Source organism: Athene noctua, chromosome Z (assembly GCF_965140245.1).
Source record: "Athene noctua chromosome Z, bAthNoc1.hap1.1, whole genome shotgun sequence".
Taxonomy (NCBI): domain Eukaryota; kingdom Metazoa; phylum Chordata; class Aves; order Strigiformes; family Strigidae; genus Athene; species Athene noctua.
Window position 1 is genome coordinate 74,699,435 of NC_134077.1, and position 19,427 is coordinate 74,718,861.

Genomic DNA, 19,427 nt, shown 5'->3' on the forward strand with positions numbered 1-19,427 from the left:
CTTGGCTTTGGCAGCCCTCCAGTCGCTCTGCCATCATGCAGCTTGACCCGATGTTGCCTCCGGTCTGGCTTTCAGAGGTGGATGACATTTGCAGGAAGAGAACGCTACTGTAGGTAAGCTGCAGGGTGTCAGGGCCCCCTGACGGCAGGATGGTGGGGGGCCCTCCATCGCTGGCAGTGGGCGATGGAGCCGGCTTCACGAGGCCAGCTTCGAAAGGCCCGATGGCATACGGCTGGTGACCATCTTCCGCCCCTCTGTGTGGGGCCGATCAGCCACGCCACGCGGCTGGAACACTGCTGGACTCAACAAAAGCCGAACCTGCGGGATCTAAAGGTTTCCAGTATGCAGCGTTGCTGACACAGACACACAGCATCTGGGTCTCAGCAGCTGCCGGGGTGCAGGCTGAGGAAGCACAGCCCTGCTGAGAGGGAGCTGCAGGCCCGGGGCAGTGCAGACAAGACCCCGATGACGCCCAGACACCCACCAGCCTCCAGCCCCTCCTCGATGGAGGGTGCCCCAGTGCAGTGCTTTTGTACAGGTGCCAACTGAGAACTCCCAACTACAGAATTAAATTTTCAGCACTCAGAAATCGAGGCAATCAAGTGAGCTCATTTAAAACCTTCGTTCTCTGTAGAATAGATGCACTTGACTGTCGTTCCCCGGTCTCTCCCTCAGGAAGGCGCTTTTAGCTGCTGTCTCGTAACGGGACTGCGGTGTCACCAGCCCCACGGAGGAGGCCACGCCGAACTGCGGCGGCACGGGCGGGGCAGGGGCCCCCACGGCGCGCCCCGGAGCCCCGCGGCAGCCCCACGGCGGCTCCCCCGTCCCACCGGAGGCGGGGGGCGCGCACGCGCCGCCAGCCGGCCCGGGCGCACCAACGGCGGCAGCTCTGCCGGCCCGCGCATGCGCAGCCGGCGGCTCGGGGCGGGGCGCGGCAGGTGCCGCGCGGTTGGCGGCGGCGGCGGGAGCGAGCGGGCGGGGCTGGGTGGGGCCGCGCGGCCCCTTCTCGGCGGGAGGGGAGGGGAGCGGAGCGGACGGTTTGCTGCGCCTACCCGTCACCGGGAGGCGGCGGCGCTCGGCCCGTCTCCGGCTCGGCCCGCGGCGGCGACGACAGGGGAAGAGACTTTGGCTGGTGTCTGAAAGCCCCTGGGTTGAGGTGGTGGTAAGGAAACGGCGGAGCCCCGCCGGGCGTCAGCCCTCAGGGGCTGGGGGAGAGGCAGGGCGGTGGGGCAGGCTCTGCCTGTCCGCGGGAGGTTGCTTCTCCTCAGTGGCTCCGTTGTGACGGAGGAAGTGTCCGGACTTCAGCGGGTTAGTGACTACTTTCTGTCTTCAGAGGAGACTTGTGTTCTGCAGGGTTGCGTGGCTGTTGGGGAGTTCATCCTTCTCAGCAGGAAAACTATCCTCACTTCCTTTTTCTGTTAGCCTGAGTAATAATCTGCGGCACGGAGTCAGTTTTGCAACTGAACTCTAGTTATCCGTTACTGAAAAAAGTTTCTGTTCAGATGCTAGAGAAGACTGATTTGAGCGATGTGCCCTGACTTACTGGTAGAGGCTCCTCGGGCTGTGTTTCCAGGGAAATGTCCTCCTGTCCGGAGACTAAGCTGCTGGGTGAATGGCATAACAGTAGAATGACATAACCTTACAGCAGCTGACCACGAAAAGTTTTAAGAAAGCCTCAGAAGCCACTCTGACCTATGTAGTTTTCTGCTAATGTATCGGTGTGTTACTTACTGTCACCACTGCTGCACTGCAAATCTTCTGCATTGTTGCTACCTATAGGAATGGGAAAGTTGTTCAGGTGTAAGTTGAAGACTGCATTCAGTTTAACCTTTGTACCCTAGTGTCTGTCATCTTGTTTAAGTGAATTGTCCTCATGACTGTTCCTCATAAGGCAATTTAGGAGGATATATTTTACGGTACCCTGTTTGCTATTTCTGATCTACCTCAGTTCCTTTGTATTGGTGTACTGCAGAGCTATCTGATGGTGGCTTGCTGTTATCCCCTCATGTCCCTGCCCCATTTCTTTTTCTGTTGAAGTTTCATCTTTTGAATCAGCTCTTGAGACTGCCTTCCCAGGTTATTGTACGTTCTATTCATTATCACTCTTTGCCCAGCTGTAATGGATATTGTGTTAATTTCTCCTGAGCAGTAAGTTATTCAGATAGGTCAGGTAAGAGGACTTTCAAGAGCCATATTAACAAAATAATAAGGATTTGGGTATATTATTTAAAAGAAAGGGAGAAAGGGCCCAGTAATGCTTCTTATTGCCTTTTCCATGACTCTTGCATGTATGTGCCTTGGAACACAACTGCAAACAAAATGCAGTGTTTAGGTGTTTGTTCTTTTAATACAATTGAAACTTTAAACCGCTTATGCATTTGTCCAGCACATGATGTCCCTGTTACACACTGAGTGGGTCCAAAGAAGATACAAACTTCCTGGATCTTTTCCTTCTGGCAGGTGACCACCACCTCTTCTCACTCTTTGGGGGGCATGCTGTGAAGCTGTGTTCACCAGCTTCTGTCTCTGCAAGGACGAGGGAAGGTTCCAGATGCCTAGCGTGGCTGCTGCCCATGGCTGTCTGGAGGTGTGCAAGTGCATGTGTTCAATGTGTGCTTCTCTTTCTGGGCGCAGTAATACTGTGGCCTGTAGTTGGGCAGGGCGTGCTGTGAAGGTAGGTGTGGTAGAGGTTGTTCCAGGATCAGTCCGTGAAACACACTGGACCGACAAAGGCAGGAATTGCTGGGGTAAGGAACCATGCATGTGTAAACACAGGTATATGCAGGGCTGTCTGTATAGGTGTAGGTGTGTGGGTGTACCTGTGTGTAAGAATCAGAGAGACACAGACAAGTTAGTGCTGTGTGTGCATAAAGCAAAACTGTTCAAGGAACGGTGAAGAACAGGAATTAATGCTGTGTCTCCTTACCCAGCACCTGAGTTGGGCTGTTGTGAACTTGGGTTCAGGAAGGCAGGGACAGGGTTAGTGTTCATGTGTGGACTGAAATGTGTGGCACAGTGTCTGAAATGTGCTGAGGGTTGGGATTCTCTTCCTTTTGGACTTAGCCTGTTGCTCAGGATGATTTCTTTTAATAAAGGGAAACCATGAGGGGAGAGGGGCTGATTCTGCAAAGAGCAGATTAACTTTACATGGTGTCACACGTAGCAGTGCTGTGGGTTCAAGCAGCTGCCTGGTGCTGCTGCCATTTGGAGAGCAGTGCACAGGTACACAAGTGGCAGTTGCTTGCCTCTGTGTGCTTGGAGGTGAGGGACTCTTGTTTTATCTTGAGCTGAAGAGGCTTGAGCAGAGTACCACTGCCTTCTCTCAAACCCCTGACTGCTGGTGTCACATGTTAGTTGCTAGAGGGTTAAGATGAGGTGTTTCAAGCATACAAGCGTCCTCGGTGCCAAGGCTTGAGCCTTTGTGCAGCACATGCTTTGAGATCAGGGTTGGTCCTGGGTCATGTGAGAGCTCTGTCTGGCTTTGGTCAGCGATCATGGCGGGCAGGTTTTTCATGCGAGACTGCCTCTGCCTGCGAGGAGGATGCCTGTCCGAGAGCGCAGAGTCTGCCCAGCAGCACTGGAGCTCCCCACCATTTCATGAGTGTAGTTGGTGGCCCTGGAGGAGCCCTACATGTGCACACACCTGTGAGCTGGGAGGAGTGGAAGGGCTTTAGGTAGCTCTGGCACCCTCTTTGAAACCGCCTCCTGCGCTGCCTGGCCTTCCCGGGCAGGAGCTCTTGCTGGCAGGTAAGTCTTTTTCTGAAGTGTCCTGTCAGTGTTCTAGCAGCCTGTGGCATCAGGAAAGGTGCTGTTACAGGTGAAGCAGTGGACTGCCTGAGCCTTTACCAGCACCTCAAGGGTGGGCGAACGTTTCTCTGGATAGGGTGGTCACCTGGCAGTGTGATGGGGCAGTGTTGGCACTGGCTCTGCAGCGTGCCTTGCTTTGTGCAGCTGCCCGCAAGCAGGGAGCAGGTTTCATTTCTGTTGGGTTTTCTGTTTGAAGAGGGGTCTGTGGAGTTGAGGCGTCATGTGTCTGTGGGTAAGATGTGGTGTGGCCTGGGTGCATGGGATTTTCATGGAGGAGCTGACATGTGCCCCGTGGGCATTGGTGCACGGGTGCAGGTTTGTGTGAGGAAGATGCAGCTGTGAGCTAACCGGTGTCACTGTGGGGCAGGATGGGAGGGGGCGCTGGGTACCAACGTTGGGCTTGGAGGGCAAGGGGTCGTGCCTGCTTCTGGTGGAAGTCCTGGCCTCACATGTGGGCCGATTGCCTGGCAGTCCTGTCCCTATTCTGGCCAGGTGGTCTGTGGTGGTTGGATGGCAGGGCCAGCCTGTGCACAGGAGCTGCTGTGCTACTTTAGCTGCTTCTTTCGACTGTGTCATGCCCTTTGTATTTCATACCACCTTATGCTTGGTTGGCAGGACCAGGTACCTGAGTGTACCCAGAAGTATCGAAGTCTCCAAAGATGAGCCACTGAGCCGCTGAATCCTTGTTTGTTTGGAGAGGGAGGTTGACTAGTAAAAGCTGGTGTTTTTAGCCTGTGTATGTAAAAATGCTTTTTTAATTTTTCTTTTGGGGTGAAGGGGGTATAGGTGAAGATGCAGGAGCCTGAACTTATTGCAAAAACACTGCGAGCTGTTCTTCATGCTTTTAAAAATGGCCTACCTTTGTCAGAGCTTCAAGGTGAATACAAATCTCTGACTGGCGAGTGGATTCCCTTCAGGCACCTAGGACATGGCACACTGGAAAGCTACTTGGAGAGCATCCCAGGAGTGGTCAGAATGGAAGGGAACAAAATGGGAGAGGTAAGAATCAGTCACAGTTCAGAAATGGTTATTGTATTTGTAAAGCATGCATGGTTCATGAGTTTACCTCTGTCTGTGCCATGGATTTCTGAGTACTGTAGCATGTGTGTGGTGCACTAATGTTGGGAGAAGTGGAAGCTGTAGTATAGACCACATGCCCGTTACTTTCCTGCCTCTGCATGTAGACCGTGAAGTTGCGTTTTCAAGAGGTGGAAGGTTTCAGGGCATTTTCCCAGAAACAGGAGTTCTGTCTGGAAAGACAGTTTGTGTGACTGTAGGCCTCTGGTCCCTGTCTCAGCATTTCTAACTCTGGAAGGATATTGGTGGATTGACCTTAAAGAAGGTTAACTTGTGTGTGTGTGTCTTGATCATCTCTTCAGGGTGGGGTTTAGCGTCATCTTTCCTACAGCGAAACTGTTGTGGGTGCTGTTGCTTATAAGCCTTACAGTGCTTGCTTTAGGCTTAGCAGTCTTGTTTGGATTGAGTTGAAGGACTGTGAAGACTTGCCAAGGTGAGGTAGAGCCCGTGCAAGTTAGGTGCCTTGATGCAGAAGTCACAATGTCTCAGCTTAATGAGTGTGCAAGGGACAAGTAGTCAGCGCAGAAGTCAAGGAGAAGGTGGAGCAGAGAATATTAGTGTGATGGGAGAGTTTTCCCTTACTCCTTGACCTTGTTCCGCTAGCCTGTGTCTCCTGGTGGCTGCCAGCTTGGAAGCGGCTTGCCAGGACCAAAAACCTCCTTGTCCAATAGTGTGGAGTTCCTGGTTTTGAGTCAGAAGGCATTGTCTTGATGGTTGGTACAGCTGCATGACTTGTAGATGATCTCTTTGAGTGGAGAGCTTGAAGCCTGTCCCTTGTTGGAGCCATGTCTGGGTGCCTGAAGTCAGTGTAGACTGTAGGAGAGGAGAAAGCTAGCAGATGTATGCCACAATGTATGGCTGTCACAGCAGGTCTGGAGAGACAGCACTTAAGGCCAAGGTCCCTTTTTGGCTCAGCTGATTGGGTCGGCATCTGGGAGCTCAGAGCTAGGTCTTCCTGGTTAGCTGTGAGGAGTGTGATGAGAGGTGTCCTGAGTTTTGTGCTGGTGTCTGGAAATGTGGCTGGTTTTAAGCAAGAAGGTCCCTTGCTGCATTTTTACAGCCATCAGAATTTGCCCTTTTGCAGTAGGTAGCCGAGTTTGGGGGTCTTTTTTGCTTGCTACAGCTACAGCAGTAACAGGAATGCAATACCTCTGGGAACATCTGTGATGCTGCAGTTTAATGCTCCTTCATCATGGTGGCTCTGGCAGATATCCATCTGTTTCTAACTAGGGCCTTGCAGGGTGTAATCTGGTATGGTATCCTTCCATTTCCTTGAGAGCCTTGCTTATCCTCTCATATGATGTGTGCTGAGAGCCTTGTGGACTCTTGGATAGCACTAGAGGTGGTGCCTTCTCTGTGGCAGCTGTAAGGAGTGAATGGAATGTGGCTTTAGGAGGTGAAAAAGGAGAAAGCTACTAAACAGGAGTCTTGAGGTAATTGAGCAGGAGTTGGTTTGGTTTAGGAGTGCCAACTATGCTTTGCATGACTGAAGCAACTGAGAGTGGGCACTCTGAGAGCACCTGGAAGGCAGGAGAGATGCAAAGACTGAGCCCACGTTGCTTTTTGATGACCCTCCTGTTTCTGCTGTTCAGAGTGTCCCCAGGGAAGACACTGAGCAGAGGGTGGGAGGTGCGGTTATGCACTGGTATGGGCTGGTAACTACCTGGGACTGCTCCCACTGCTTTTCTGATACAGGACTTGGGCAATACTTCAGTATAATGCGTTGCTCTTCATTCACATCTCTCCAGAATATTTGAGCTTCATTATAAGCTGACAGCATAGCTCAGAGTCCAGACAAGCCTGCTGCAAGAACACACAGTCAACCAGTCCCTCTCTTCCTGGCTCTGGGAGTACTCTGACCTCTGAAAATGCTGCCAAGACCCTTGTATCTTCCTGTGCCACTGTTTCCAAAGGGATTAAAGGAAAGCAAGACACACTAACACATGCAGAGGTCTGCTAGCAGCTGATGATCCTGGCTGCAGGCTAGGCGGTCCTAAAATGACCTTCCTTACTGTTAGGGCAGCTGTCCAAGACATGCCACAAGAAATACATTCAACAAGCAAACCTATAAAGTGGGCAGTAAAAAATACCAATTGATCTCAGGGTGCTGCATGTTACATGCTCCTTAAATCAAAGGATTTGTGTGAGATGGAATATTGCCTAGGTAACTGATGCTGAACATACTGGTTGTTTTGGGAAGGCAATGGTATAAATTGTCCCCTGTTCCTCTTCTACCAAACACTGATTTAGTCCTTGAATATATTGGAAAGTTGAATGCTGAAAATTATTTCTTCACATGATAGGTGTGTTCCTCCAGCTTCCACACAGGATTATGATTTAATTCAGTATACAGAAAACACTTCAAGAGGACTCAAATTGTAATACTGTATACCTGCAGCAGGTGGTTGTGTCATTTCATGGAACCCTGCTTTGCTTCATGTTCAGTTACAAGCAGTGCATGGTTGCACCTTCCTCTAAGAAAACTTACTTCTGCATGAATAACTACGCTCTGCCAGAAGGAGAAATTTGAAGACTGCTTTTGTCTGCTGCAAGTGAATTCATCTACCCCATCTCTTTTTACATGTGAATTCATTCTAACTCAAACCATCATTTTTGCCAAACTTAAAGTCACTGTGATGTGAAAACAAGGGAAGAAAATGCTGAAAATAGCTTATGACATTAGTGACAGGAAAACCCTGAAATGTACAAAAGGTGTTAAAATGTGTATTTATGAAACTGATAATTTCTGTATGAACAAAAAAATCTTCTGTGTTGAGACCTTGAGAGCAGAGCTGAAGGTGGTCCATCCCATGTGCATCCCATAAGCCAGGAGTATGAGGAAAGCTCTTGTACCCTTCTCTGGAAATGGGCACGGCTGGACACATCTCTGAAGTGCCTCTACATGACTGCCCACAGCATGGGGCACAACCGGGAGGAACTGGAGGTCTGCTTTCTGTTCAGGGCTGCGATCTCATTGAGGTCATGGAGAGCTGTTGTGATTTTTCACACAACTGGTGTGCTGCAGTGGATGGACACAGGATGTTGAGGAATGATGGGCTGGAATGGCAACAAGGGGGAGTTTCTGTGGGACCCTTCAGTGTGAGAGCAGTGGGAATGCTCAGAGGTCTGCCTTGGCATGGATGATGAGACAGCAAGAGCTTATGGGACAGACCAGTGTATGAGTGATGTTTTGGTGGCTGGCTGTTACAAATGCCCTAATTGGCAAGAAGTAGTAGATGAAGCAGGTGATACCTTCTTCCAGCAACTACAAGATGGTTCCCATTTGCAGGCCCTGGTCCTCATGGAGGACTTGAGCCACTGCCATACCTGCTGGAGGGACAAGACAGCCAAGTATGAGCAAGCCTGGATGGTTTTGGGGTATGCTGATGACAACTTCCTGACACAAGTGGTGAGCTGATGAGTAGAGATGGTTTGCTGCACCTGATTCTTACAAACAAGGAAGAACTGGTTGGGGATGTAAAGGCTGGGGACAGCTCTGGCTGCAGTAACCACTGCAGTGTTGTTCAAGTGGTGTTTAGGAGCTTGGAAGGAGGGGAATAAAGCAAATAGCAGTATCAGCAAGCCAAGACTTCAGGAGAGCAGACTTTGACCTGTTCAAGAATCTGCTTGGAAGACTCCCATGGGGTACAGTCCTGGAGAGAAGAAGGTCCAGGAGAGGTAGTAGATTTTCAAGGACTGCTTCCTCCGGTCTCAAGAATGGTCCATCCCAGCAAGCCAGGAAAAAACCCCAAGGTTTCAGGAGGCAACACATGGATAAACAAGGAGCTCCTGACAAAACTCAGCCATAAAAGGGAAGCTTACATGAGGCGGGAGTAGAGAGAAGCAACCTAGAAGGAATGTAGAGACAAGTATGCATGGGTTTAAGAAAGACTGCATTTATTATCGACTAGGCCAACAACATGAAAACCAAGACAGAGTGTCATCACCTTCAGAACAGCTCCCAAAGCACTGCCAATTCTGAGCTCCTCCTTCTGAAGAAAGTCCTTAAAATACCTGGTTAACTGTACAGACAACAGGAGAAAATACAGGAACAACAGAAAAACTAGAAGAAAGAAGGTACAGCAAATGAAGAACTATGACCCTTTGCTGTGTTTCATTTCACTAAAGTCTTATCAAATCCATGGTCAGATCATGGATCACATATTGCACAGACAGCTCTGAAAGGGTGAAGAGTTAAGGATTTCTGGTTCATCTTTCACAAAGTTAAGACTCAATCTGTTACAGTCCACTGTATGACCAAGTTTCTATTTTATTCAGGTGACAATTTTAAATGCAAGGTTGCAGGAGGCACACATGAGTGAACGAGGAACTCCTGACTTAGCTCTGCCATTAAAAGCAAGTATGCAAGAGGCAGAAGCAGAATTGGGTGAGGTGGAAGGAATACAGAGACTCTGTCCAAATGTGCAGGGATGGGCTTAGGAAAGCTAAAACCCATATGGAGCTGATGCTGGTGAGGGACATGAAGGGCAACAAGAAAGGTTTCTACAGGTACATCATCAGCAAAAGAGTGATGGGGAAAATGTCGGTCTGCTGATGCGTGGGAATGGGCACCTGGTCTTAAAGGACATGGAGAAGGCTAAGGGACTGATTGCCACCTTTGCCTTGGTCTTTACTGGTCATCACCAGTCCCAAGGTTCCTGAGACCACTGGGAAAGTGCAGGGCAAGGAAGACTTACCCTCAGTGGCAGAGGATTAGGCTAAGGAACATTTAAACAAACTGGATGTGCACAAGTGCATGAATCTGTTGCAATGCACCCTCAGGTGCTGAGGGAACTGGCTGTTACTGTTGCAAGGCCATTATCTTGGAAAGGTTACGGTGATTTATGGGAGGTACCTGAGAACTGGAAGAAAGCAAATATTGCCCCTTACCTTCAGAAAGGGTGGAAAGGAGGATCCGAGGAACCGCCGGCTGATCAGCCTGACCTCAATCTCTGGGAAGATGATTGAGTAACTAATCCTGGAAAGCTGTTCCAGACATGTGAAAGACAAGAAGGCAAGTAGGAGTAGTCAGTATGAATTTATGAAGAGAAAATTGTAAGTGTTCAAACTGATACCCTTCCAAAATAAAGTGACTGTCTGGGTGGATGAGGGGAGAGCATTGGATATGTTTATATTAATTTTAGTAGGGCCTTTGACAATCTCTCCTATAACAGTTGCACAGAACCCATCAGGAAACTAGTCACCAGTGGCGTGTCCCAGGGGTTGATGCTGGAGAAATCCTGTCTAACGTGTTTGTGAATGACATAGTAGACAGGACAGAGATCATCCTCAGCAAGTCTGTGGATGGTAGGAGGGGCTGATAAAGCAGACAGGTGTGCTGCCATTCAGAGGAACCTCAACAAGCTGGAGAAGTGGAACAACAGGAACCCTATGAAGTTCGATGCAGGGAAATACCAAGTCCTGGTGCTGGGAAAAAATAACCCCATGCACCTGTACAGTCTGGGGGCTAACCAGCTGCCTAACGAGCTTGGCAAAGAAATTCCTGGAGGTTCTGGTGGTCATGAAGTTCCCAGTGAGCAGTAATGTGCCACTGCAGCAAAGGAGACTGTTAGGGAGACTGTTATCAGCATGTTGACAGAGGTGATTTTCCCCCTCTACTCAGCCCTAGTGAGACCACATCTAGGAACCTGTGTCCAGTCCTATGTTCCCCAGAACAAGAAAGACATGGACACACTGAAGCAAGTTCAGTGAATGGCAGTGAAGATGATGTAGGGACTGGAACATCTTTGATGGAGGGCTCAGAGAGCTGGAACCGTTCGTTCTGGAGAAGAGAAAACTCAGGGGGATCTTATCTGTGTGTATTAATACTTGTTAGAAGGAGTAAAAAAACATGGAGCGAGACTCCATCTCCAGTTCTCAGTGGTATCCAGTAAACAGACAAGAGACTACAGGAGCAAAGTGAAATACAGGTAATTCCATTTAAACATTAAAAACCCCATTGTTTTAAAGCAAAGGTGGCTAAACACTGGAACAAGCTGTTCAGAGGGGTTGAGCAGTCTCCATCATTGGAGATATTCCATCCCTGACTGGACAGCATCCTGAGCAGCTGTGTGAGGTGGTCTATAGAGATGTCTTCCAATCTCAGTTTTCCTGTGATTCCTTACATTTAACCACTGCAGTGGTGAGGCTGCTGGTATGCTTTCTACATTGGTGTTGACTGCACAGCGGGTGGACCATCCAATTTCTAAGCAGGAGCTCCTCGGAAGGGAGAGCTGTCCCTCAGAAGGAGAGGCCCCCCCCTCCAGTGGCTGTAGGTTGAGCCAGCCCAGAGCTGATGCTGGGTGTGCAGAGGAGGAGGAGAAGGACAAGCCGGAGTGCACTGCTGGACACCACGAGTGTTGCCTTGTTCCTAGTGTTGTCATCCGTTGCCCATATTTCCCTGGGCTATTTGGGTCAGCCTGAGAGACTGAGGAGAACTCTTGAGCAAGTTGTTGCTGCTTAGCAATGCCTTGCTTTATGTCTTGGCACTTGTTTTTTTCCTGCTTTGGTTGCCCTGCCTAGCTTGTGAGAAAAGTTCCTGTCTGGAGCTGCTGTTTGCTAAATTTCAGAGGAGCTGGTCAAGTCCCTGAGTTTCTCCTGTGCTGAACTGTCAACGCTTGTGCTTATTGGGGGCCATGGTTATGAGGGTAGTGGTGCTGTGCGTGAGGGCCCCTTTTTCACCCTGTACCATGCTTTGTGGAAAAAACCCTACAACTCAAATAGAGTAATAAAGCAGGTATGTTTACTCTGGTGCTGGGGTGCAAGGGGATCTCTCCACAAAGCTTGCACCCCCACTGCACATTTTACCAAAAACTCATGGAGTGTGGATATCCATATTCACTGGATTACGTAACACAAACACACATATGCATGAGTGAGGCTGGGTTAGTTCTAGAGGCTGGGGTCAGCAGTTTATGTCATCTTTGCACCTGCCCATTGCCTCCTGGTGGTCGTCTTCGGGGGTCTTTGGGAGGAAGGCTCACAGTCTTTCTCACTTTGTTTTTTTCCCCGGAGCATGTGCAGATTCCCTTGGCCAATTTCTTGAATAACAAGAGTGGTTTTCAGACGGTTTACTTTCTATCTCATCTAAGAGAACCAATAGAAATTCTACCATTGGTATATGGCTATCTTCACTCATTAGCAAAATTGCAACTAGTTAGAGCCACCAGTTACTCAAGGACAAAAGTATAATATTTTGCTGAGCATCGTAATCCTTGGTAGATTTTCACAGTGAACTGCTTTGTTTTGATGAACAGTAGTGCTTGGTAAAATTCCACAGAACAGTCTGGGTGCTAAGCAGTTTTCTATAAGTAAATCAGTAAGTAAATCTCAAAACAAGCAATCATTTCTCTGTATCAACCACCACCACAGAGCATGGCTGAGACCCATGGAGAGAGGCCCCGAGACCACAGACTCGCATTTTTCACTTGAGAGTTTTTGGGTGGCTGCCTGTCTCCTTGTGGAGCTCTGACAGAGTACTCATCCGGCTGCCTTTGCAGGATGTTAGCAGTTGAATGGCCCCAAAATCTGGGCTTGCATCTCCTTTGTGAGGCAAAGTGCATGCTAGGCACGTGGTTTGGGGGATTGCCAAAGCAGGGTTCCTGCATCTGTTCAAGTGGTGGCCTGTGGCAGCATTGCTGAGATAAGACAATGGGAGGTCAAGGCAAGAGGCCATTCAAGAGGCTGGGGAGGTGGCAGTGGCCTTGCCCAAGGCTGGGCTGTTGTTGGGGGCCAGCCCAGTGCCCGCAGGGTGATCTGTGCAGCCAGGATGTCCATGATGTGTCTTTAGTAAGCGGGGCAGACGCAGCCCAGCTCAGCAGGGTCAGAGTGGTGCCAGAGCCTCAGGTGAGCCTTGGCAGGAGAACGCAGAGGAAATTGAAGCCCGTGGCTTCCCAGTGTTGTAAAGTGAGATAGCAGTCCTGTAGGATGGGTGTGCGAAACCAGGCTGTTTCCTGGTGGTGCCCAACCTAATGTAGGAAGGTGATAGAGAGGCTCCAGCTGTCTGCTTTGCTGACTGGAGGTGCACTGCAAAAGGAAAGGGAGGTCTCCAAGTTCTGTGTCTGCTGCTGAAGCCTTTCCTGAACTGCCTGCAGGCCCACATGACCCGGCAGTTACAGGCATGGACATGGTCACAAGTACTTCTGAGGGCTGTGGATGAGCTTGAGCCTGACTGACTGTTTTTCCCCCTGTCCCTTTCCTGTTCCAACCAGGTTGTTTGCCATGCTGTTTCTTGCAGCGAGACTGTGCCAATTGCTCAGCTGGTGGCCCGGCAGAGAAGTTCCAAGCGGAAAATGGGACGGCAAGTGAACTGCCAGATGAGGCTAAAGAACACATCTCCAGTCACTTTGGCAGGTAAGCCACAGGCAGCTGTGGAGGGTCTGTCTTTGTGAAAGAACTGTGCAGCTGCTGGAGCAAAAGCCATGGCCATGAGTTGTGCGGTCCCAGTGCAGAGTTCCTGGGAGCAGGGAGAGTTGTTGGCAAGGGTGCTTGCGCTTGCAAGCCATAGTCAGTGAGGAAGCCCTTCTTGAGTGGATATGTGAGACACGAATGATCTTGAAAAAGTTCATGGAGGAAGCCTGGCTTCGCTTCAACCTGTCCATGCTTCTGTGAGAAACGTGGTTGAGATGCAGGCCAAGCTTGGCCCATTGTGCAGTGTCAGGGATGAGCTAAGCTCTCACAGTAAGAAGGAGCCCCTGCAGCATTATCTGTGCCTGTTTCAGCAGCTCCTGTTGCTGCAGCAAGTGCGGTGATTGCCATTGCTGATGCCTAGGGGCCGCTCTTTGTACTTCTGGGCCTTTTCTCCTAAGCTGCGGCATCAGTGTTTTCCCAGAGCCTGTGGGTCAGTTTTCCCTCACTGCTGTGCTGTCATTGTGCTGCTGTCAGTGGGGTTTCCCAGGATCAGGCCCAGGCAAGACCCATCTGCTTGCGAGCTGGCAGCTTGGAGCAACCGTGGGTCTTGGAGTTTGTTTGTATTCCCCTGTTGTCGTCTGTAACAAAGGCTTTGCTGCTTCTTGCTCTGCTGCAAGAAGTCTACCCTCTAGCTGGGAAGCTGAACTGGTGACTCATGTGTCAGTTAAAGGACAGTGATTGTAAACACACGTTGGTTCACTGTCTTGCTCGGCGATACCCCTTGGAAGTGTTTGAGCCCGCCAAAACTGGTGTGGTACAACCAGCAAGTAAAGAGCGAAGTGGCGCAGGGTTTGTTTATGCCAGTGTGGCCTGAAGGCCAGCGCGGCATGTTCCTCTTCAGGTGTTGTTTGGTAACCTCTGCTGTGTGGGGGGTGTTTGGGAGGAGGGTGCTTGCGAGCCAGGGTAGAGAAGAAACCTTTGGGCTGTGGCGCAGGAGGTGAGCGAGGGGTTGGAATTAGGCGGCACGTGCCACACCTCTGGGAGCTGCTGCTGCTATTGGGTGGTAAAGGGCAGCCTGACCGTGGGCTGCACCTGCGACGTGACCTGTTGTGGCACCTCCCAGGTACCTGGCTTTTCCGAGAGGGTAAGGGGAGATGGGTCTCGTGTCTCTTTCCCTGCTGCAGCACAGAGGTGGAGACTGTGGTTTGTGAGTTCTCGGGTGCGAGCCGTGATGCTGTAGCAGAGACTCACAACAGTGGCCGAGAGCATCGTTCTTAACTGTCTTTTGGAAAAGTATGGGCTCCCTGGAGGAGTTACTGCAGTGCTTGAAGTCTCTCTGGGTTGGGTTGAGGAGAGCAGTACTCACAGCTACATCTGCAAACTCTTTAGGAAAGCCCAAAGGAACTTTGCGACAGCCCAGGCCTCTGAGCATGCCAGAAGAAGGCAGCAAGAGGCCTGTTCCTCGCCCTCCACGAGGCAGGGGAGTGGCGTGTGGAGTGGTGAAACCCACCATGGAGAGTGCCCGGTCTGCCTTGCCACCAGCCGCTGGGAGTGGACCCTCTAAAGAAATTCCCATGCAGAGGCACGTCACTGTGGTAAACAGGTCAGTGTGTGCACCCGTGTGTGAACGAGCGGGGTGAAGTGCGGTGGCCCTTGGATGCTGCCATGCCAGTGGTGGCTTTTGGGACGTGGGAATGCAGGCTCCTTCCCTTGCAGAAGGTGAAGTTTGATGTGGGCTGGTACCCAGGAGGGAGATGGGATGACCCTTTGCCATAGCTACGCTGTGCTCTTGGCCTGCTCCCACGTCTTCTGGGGAAGAATCTGGCCAAAGGTGTCACTCCAGAGATGCGTGGGGGTGTCGCTGTTTCCCAGGCCCAGGAGGGAGGGAGCTGCTGTGGCGGGCACGATGAAAGCAGACGGAGGTTTGTGTGTGGGTGTCAGGCGATGCTGCGCGTTGAGCCTCCTGGTTGTCTGCCCTTTACCCCTTGCCTGACTTCTGTGTGGCAGCGTTAGTGTTCGTGCCCTTGGTTGGCGTGCTCAGACCCAGCAGCTGCCCGACGGTGCTTGGGTGAGCCGAGCCGGGGGCTGGAGCTGCAGTTTTGCTGGGTTAGCAGTACAGGCGGGTTTTCAGCCCGCTTTGAGCGACACTAATCCTGGTGGCTTACCCAGCTGCTGCCCCATCATTTCTCTTTCTGTGTTGTTTTTGGCTGCCCTGGGCCATCAGCTGATGGTGGCGAGAAAGTGTTTGCTGCTCCCTCATTGTGGCTGCGCTAAGTCCGCTGGAGCTGTGATTGTGGTGGTAATCCCCTGCAGGTCACCGGCCTGGGTTAGAAGTCAGCCTCGCATTGACTGGAAATGGCAGCAGTGTGCCGCTTACGCAGCGGCGTCGCCATGAAGTGGCACGGAGCAGAGTGACAGCTTAATCCTGCTGCGGCGCCTGCTCTTTCTGGAAGGCTCACAGAAAGCAGGCGCGTCCTGCCCCGGTCGCCTGTGTGCGTCAGGGCTCTGGGTGCCAGAGAGGGAGACGTGGATGCGCTCGGAGCACTCATGAGAGCAGCAGCCGCTTCAGCTTTTGTGCCTGAGAGCGTAGTGTTGTACTGGCGGCTGACAGCACTGACCCGTAACCTTCCTGCTGCTCCGCAAGGGGCCCTTTGTGATGACAGTGCTCTGCTGGTTGTGCTTTTTGGGTAGTTCCCCAGCGTGCTGGTGGAGCGGGCAGGTGACCCAGGGAGGGGGAGGCAGCCTTGGAGTTGCCAGGTGGATCTGCTTGGCTTTGCCCTGGGGCAGGGCTCCTCTTGAGGTTTGGAGACACTCCTTGTGTCATGAGCAGTCAATCTGGGGCAGTCACAGCAGCTGTTTGATGTGCCCAGACAGAAGTCTGGAAAAGTTCAGAGGAGCAGTGATGGTGGCAGGTGCAGTGGTCATAAAGCTGAGGTGGGTGAGAGGAGAGCAGTGGCAGGAGCAGCAAGGAAGCCAGAGGCGCTGGCAGTGGCTGTGTGAGGAAGTGGAAGGTTTGGAGGTAGAGGCCAGGGAATAGAGACATGCTGCATGTGGCAGCTGAGGGGAGTGAGGCCGGGGCTTTGACAGGAGCAGGGAGACTCGAGATTGGGCCTCTCTATCTGCACCACAGCTCTTAACAACATGAACGTGGACTGAGCTAACCGATCTTCTTCTCTTAAGTGAGCTGGGTGGAGGTGTGGTGAAGAAACATTTCACCAGCTTTGTTCCCTGTTCTGTGAAATAGGTTGCTGCAGCAGAGAAGAAAAGCATCAAGCCATCCTGCTGTGATAAGGGTTGTGGAAGCGGATGTGCACAGGCTTTCCCTTTTCTTTGTGTTCATATGAGTTGGATTTTTTGAAGTAGAACTTCCCTGAAAGGCAGAGTTCCTTTGTTCCATGACAGGTAGAGCAAAAAAACCACTTGCAGTTCTCTCCAGGTTAGTTGCTGGAAGGCCAGAAGGTGGTTTGTAGTAATTGAAGCTTTGTAATGCTTGAAATAAAAATAGGTAGCCCTCTTCTAGCTCTTCTAATGAAGTGTGCCCCATCTTGTGTTGTCATCTTTGTTTCTCTCTGTCATGTTCTCCTGAGCTCTTTTTGGGTAAGTGTTCTGGTTTCGTTTCTGGTGTTTGTTCCTGCCCTACTTGGGAGGAGAAGCTACAGTTCAAGTGTGCTTTGGCTCAAGTAGTTCTGGAAGATAAGACATCTTGTGCTATTGCAAAGGGTCCAAATGCTGTCCTGTTAGCTTGGGGGCATACTAGAGGGAGGAGGATTCATGGAGCAGAGGATCATACTCTGTTTTAATGCAAGGTTGTGTAGTGACCCATATGACTGGATTATTTTGTTTCAGATTGGCCAGTCTGAAGCAGAACTGGCTGGATCCATGGCTGATGTCCCTGCTGCTGGGGATGTTTTGTGCCCCCAGAGCTGCTGTGGTTGCTTGTGCTTGAGGAATTGTGGGAGGGAAAGCCCCTTTGAGCCAGGGCATCCTGACCTCAAAACCGTGTACAAATGAGCATTGTCCCCAGAAATCCCGGGATCACACCACCCTCATAGGTAGCCAGCACAGACTCAGGGACACTGTTCCAGCAGTGGTGCCAGCACTTGCCCTTGAGAGTGGCTCAACATTCACAGCACAGGTTGACTGACAGAAGTCCTGAAGGTGGCAGAGCTTGTCTCTGACCTGCTTCCCAGTCTCAGATGAAGCACCTTCTGTTTGCAGTTTTAATCTGCATCTGTTTTCCGACACCTGTCTTGACCCTCCATTTACTGAAATCGTAGCAAAACACATCTGTACTGAGGGTTGTTCTTAAGGGTCTTTTGATTTCTGCTTCTGTGTTGAGCCTCCATCCTGCTGTTGCATATTTGGCTTACTTGCCTTGGCAAGATGTCCTCCCAGTGACAGGCTTTGTCTGGGTTTGACTAGCCTTGGTGCTCCACACAGTGAGACTGCAAATGGCCGTTCCCTTGGGATGCAGACTTTGGCAGCCACACCTCTCTAGGGCTCTGTGGTGTTTTGCTGAGATACCTTCATGACTACAGCTTCTGGGGCTTGCAGCTGTGTAGTCTTGGCGCATTCTGTCACACCCAGATGACAAGGGGAAGATACTGAAGGTAGCTGCAGTTGTGCCAGGTTGGTTCCTGCTGCCCTCCCAGGCGTTCTTGCAGATGCTATTGCAGAGTCTGAGATGCTATCTTTATAGCAGCAATAGCTCAGTAAATTCATGTCATGAGTGTGTTGCTGTGGACCTGCAAACCCACAGAAGGTGGGAGAGACCTTGCTTGTAAGGCTAACTGCAGAGATCACTTAAGCTGAAAAGCAACAATATGGGTAGAAACAGGTTGAGATGCTTGGTGACCCCCTTGCTTGGACCAGCAGGCAGCATTTGCTCCTGGCCACCACCTGGCCCCACTGCTGAGATAGCACTGCCAAGGGCCAAAAGCAGAGTTGGATGGCATGGGCCTTACCAAGGTAAGGTGCTGGGCAAGGAGTAGCATGCCTTCCTTTCGTGCTGAGATGGTGGTCTGTGGGAGTGAAATGTAACTGGCTGCCTAGCTACAGCCATGCCTGGGGCTTGGCTGGGCTGCAGGGCTAGTCAGGCATTTGTGAAGGGCTGGGCTGCTGATGTGCTCTCTTATTGCTGGTGTGGCTAGGAGGCCTCTTGCTGGGAGGAATTTCTAGCATCTGAAGAACATGTCGCTTTGCAGGCAGCTGAGTTGTCTGTACCTGCATGCTGGGGAGAAGTGTGTTAGCTGTGCTGCTAGCTGGCTGTGTTCGTTCCCATCTTTAGTGAGAGAAGACTGCTATGGTCTGTGTGAGCAAGCAGTGCATCACAGGATCCTTGTCTGATTGCAGGACTCAAAACTGATAATAACTGGGCTCAAAGCTAATGTTAGCACCACTTTGTTCTATGGGAAGTTACTGAACCACAGCAGAACATACCACATGAAGTCTCTTAATATTGTGAGGGTCCTACATCCAATCCACTTTCATCTGCAACGTAACAGAATCATCAGTCCCCTGTTCCAGGTTCCTTTCCAGAGTGTTCCAGATGGCATGGCTTGAGATGGGAACATCTGCCTTCATCCTCACTGAAACCTTGCTGCTGTTCCTGCTGTTTTTACCTTGCACTCATGTCATTCCTGGCACCTGATGTGTGGCTTAAGGTGGTAGAAATGGTGTGTGGCACTGAGGATTAGAACACAGATATTCATTCCTACTGGGAGGCAGTAGTAGCAGGACAGTCTCCATTTCCCATGTGGCTAGCTCATGGGATTGTTTTGCTTCCAGCCTAACAATGGTGCTAGGCCCTTCTGAGTCTGCTTCCCTTAAAGGGACCTTTTCCTTGGGTATCTGTTCAGCTTGGCGTTGTCCATACTGGTAAATATATGTATAGGGAAGTGGGATCCTGGGTTTCTTGCAGGGTCTGCATGTCCAGTCACAGCACACCCTAAGAAGAGACTGTGCTGGTGCTTTGTGTGTGGATCTGAGCTGTGCCCAGAAAGTAGAGGATTTTCCTGTGAAGCAGGTGGACTGTTGAAAGAGTCTTTTCAGATACCCAACAAGTGTAAGGTGTGAATATGTGTTTGGGTTTCATGTGGATTACTTTGCTTTGTGTTTTTTGAATCTAATCCCACTTCTGTTTCACAAATGTGCTTATAGTTGATCTGCTGCTCAGCACTTCTGGGCATGCCTCT

At 50.8% G+C, this 19,427-nt stretch overlaps 1 protein-coding gene across 8 annotated transcripts in view; it reads left to right on the forward strand.

Annotated features, from left to right (window-relative positions):
* The first annotated feature begins 1,000 nt into the window (after positions 1 to 1,000).
* The window catches only part of TDRD7 (tudor domain containing 7), a 49,313-nt gene continuing 30,886 nt past the window's right edge, over positions 1,001 to 19,427 (forward strand). For 2 of the 8 annotated variants that reach the window (XM_074933004.1, XM_074933009.1), the window contains exons 1-4: positions 1,001 to 1,162; positions 4,585 to 4,806; positions 13,095 to 13,236; positions 14,623 to 14,836. In XM_074933004.1, coding sequence (XP_074789105.1) covers positions 4,600 to 4,806; positions 13,095 to 13,236; positions 14,623 to 14,836 — 563 coding nt within the window. In that variant the 5' untranslated portion in view covers positions 1,001 to 1,162; positions 4,585 to 4,599. The other 6 variants (XM_074933005.1, XM_074933010.1, XM_074933012.1 and 3 more) reach the window with 6 other exon arrangements.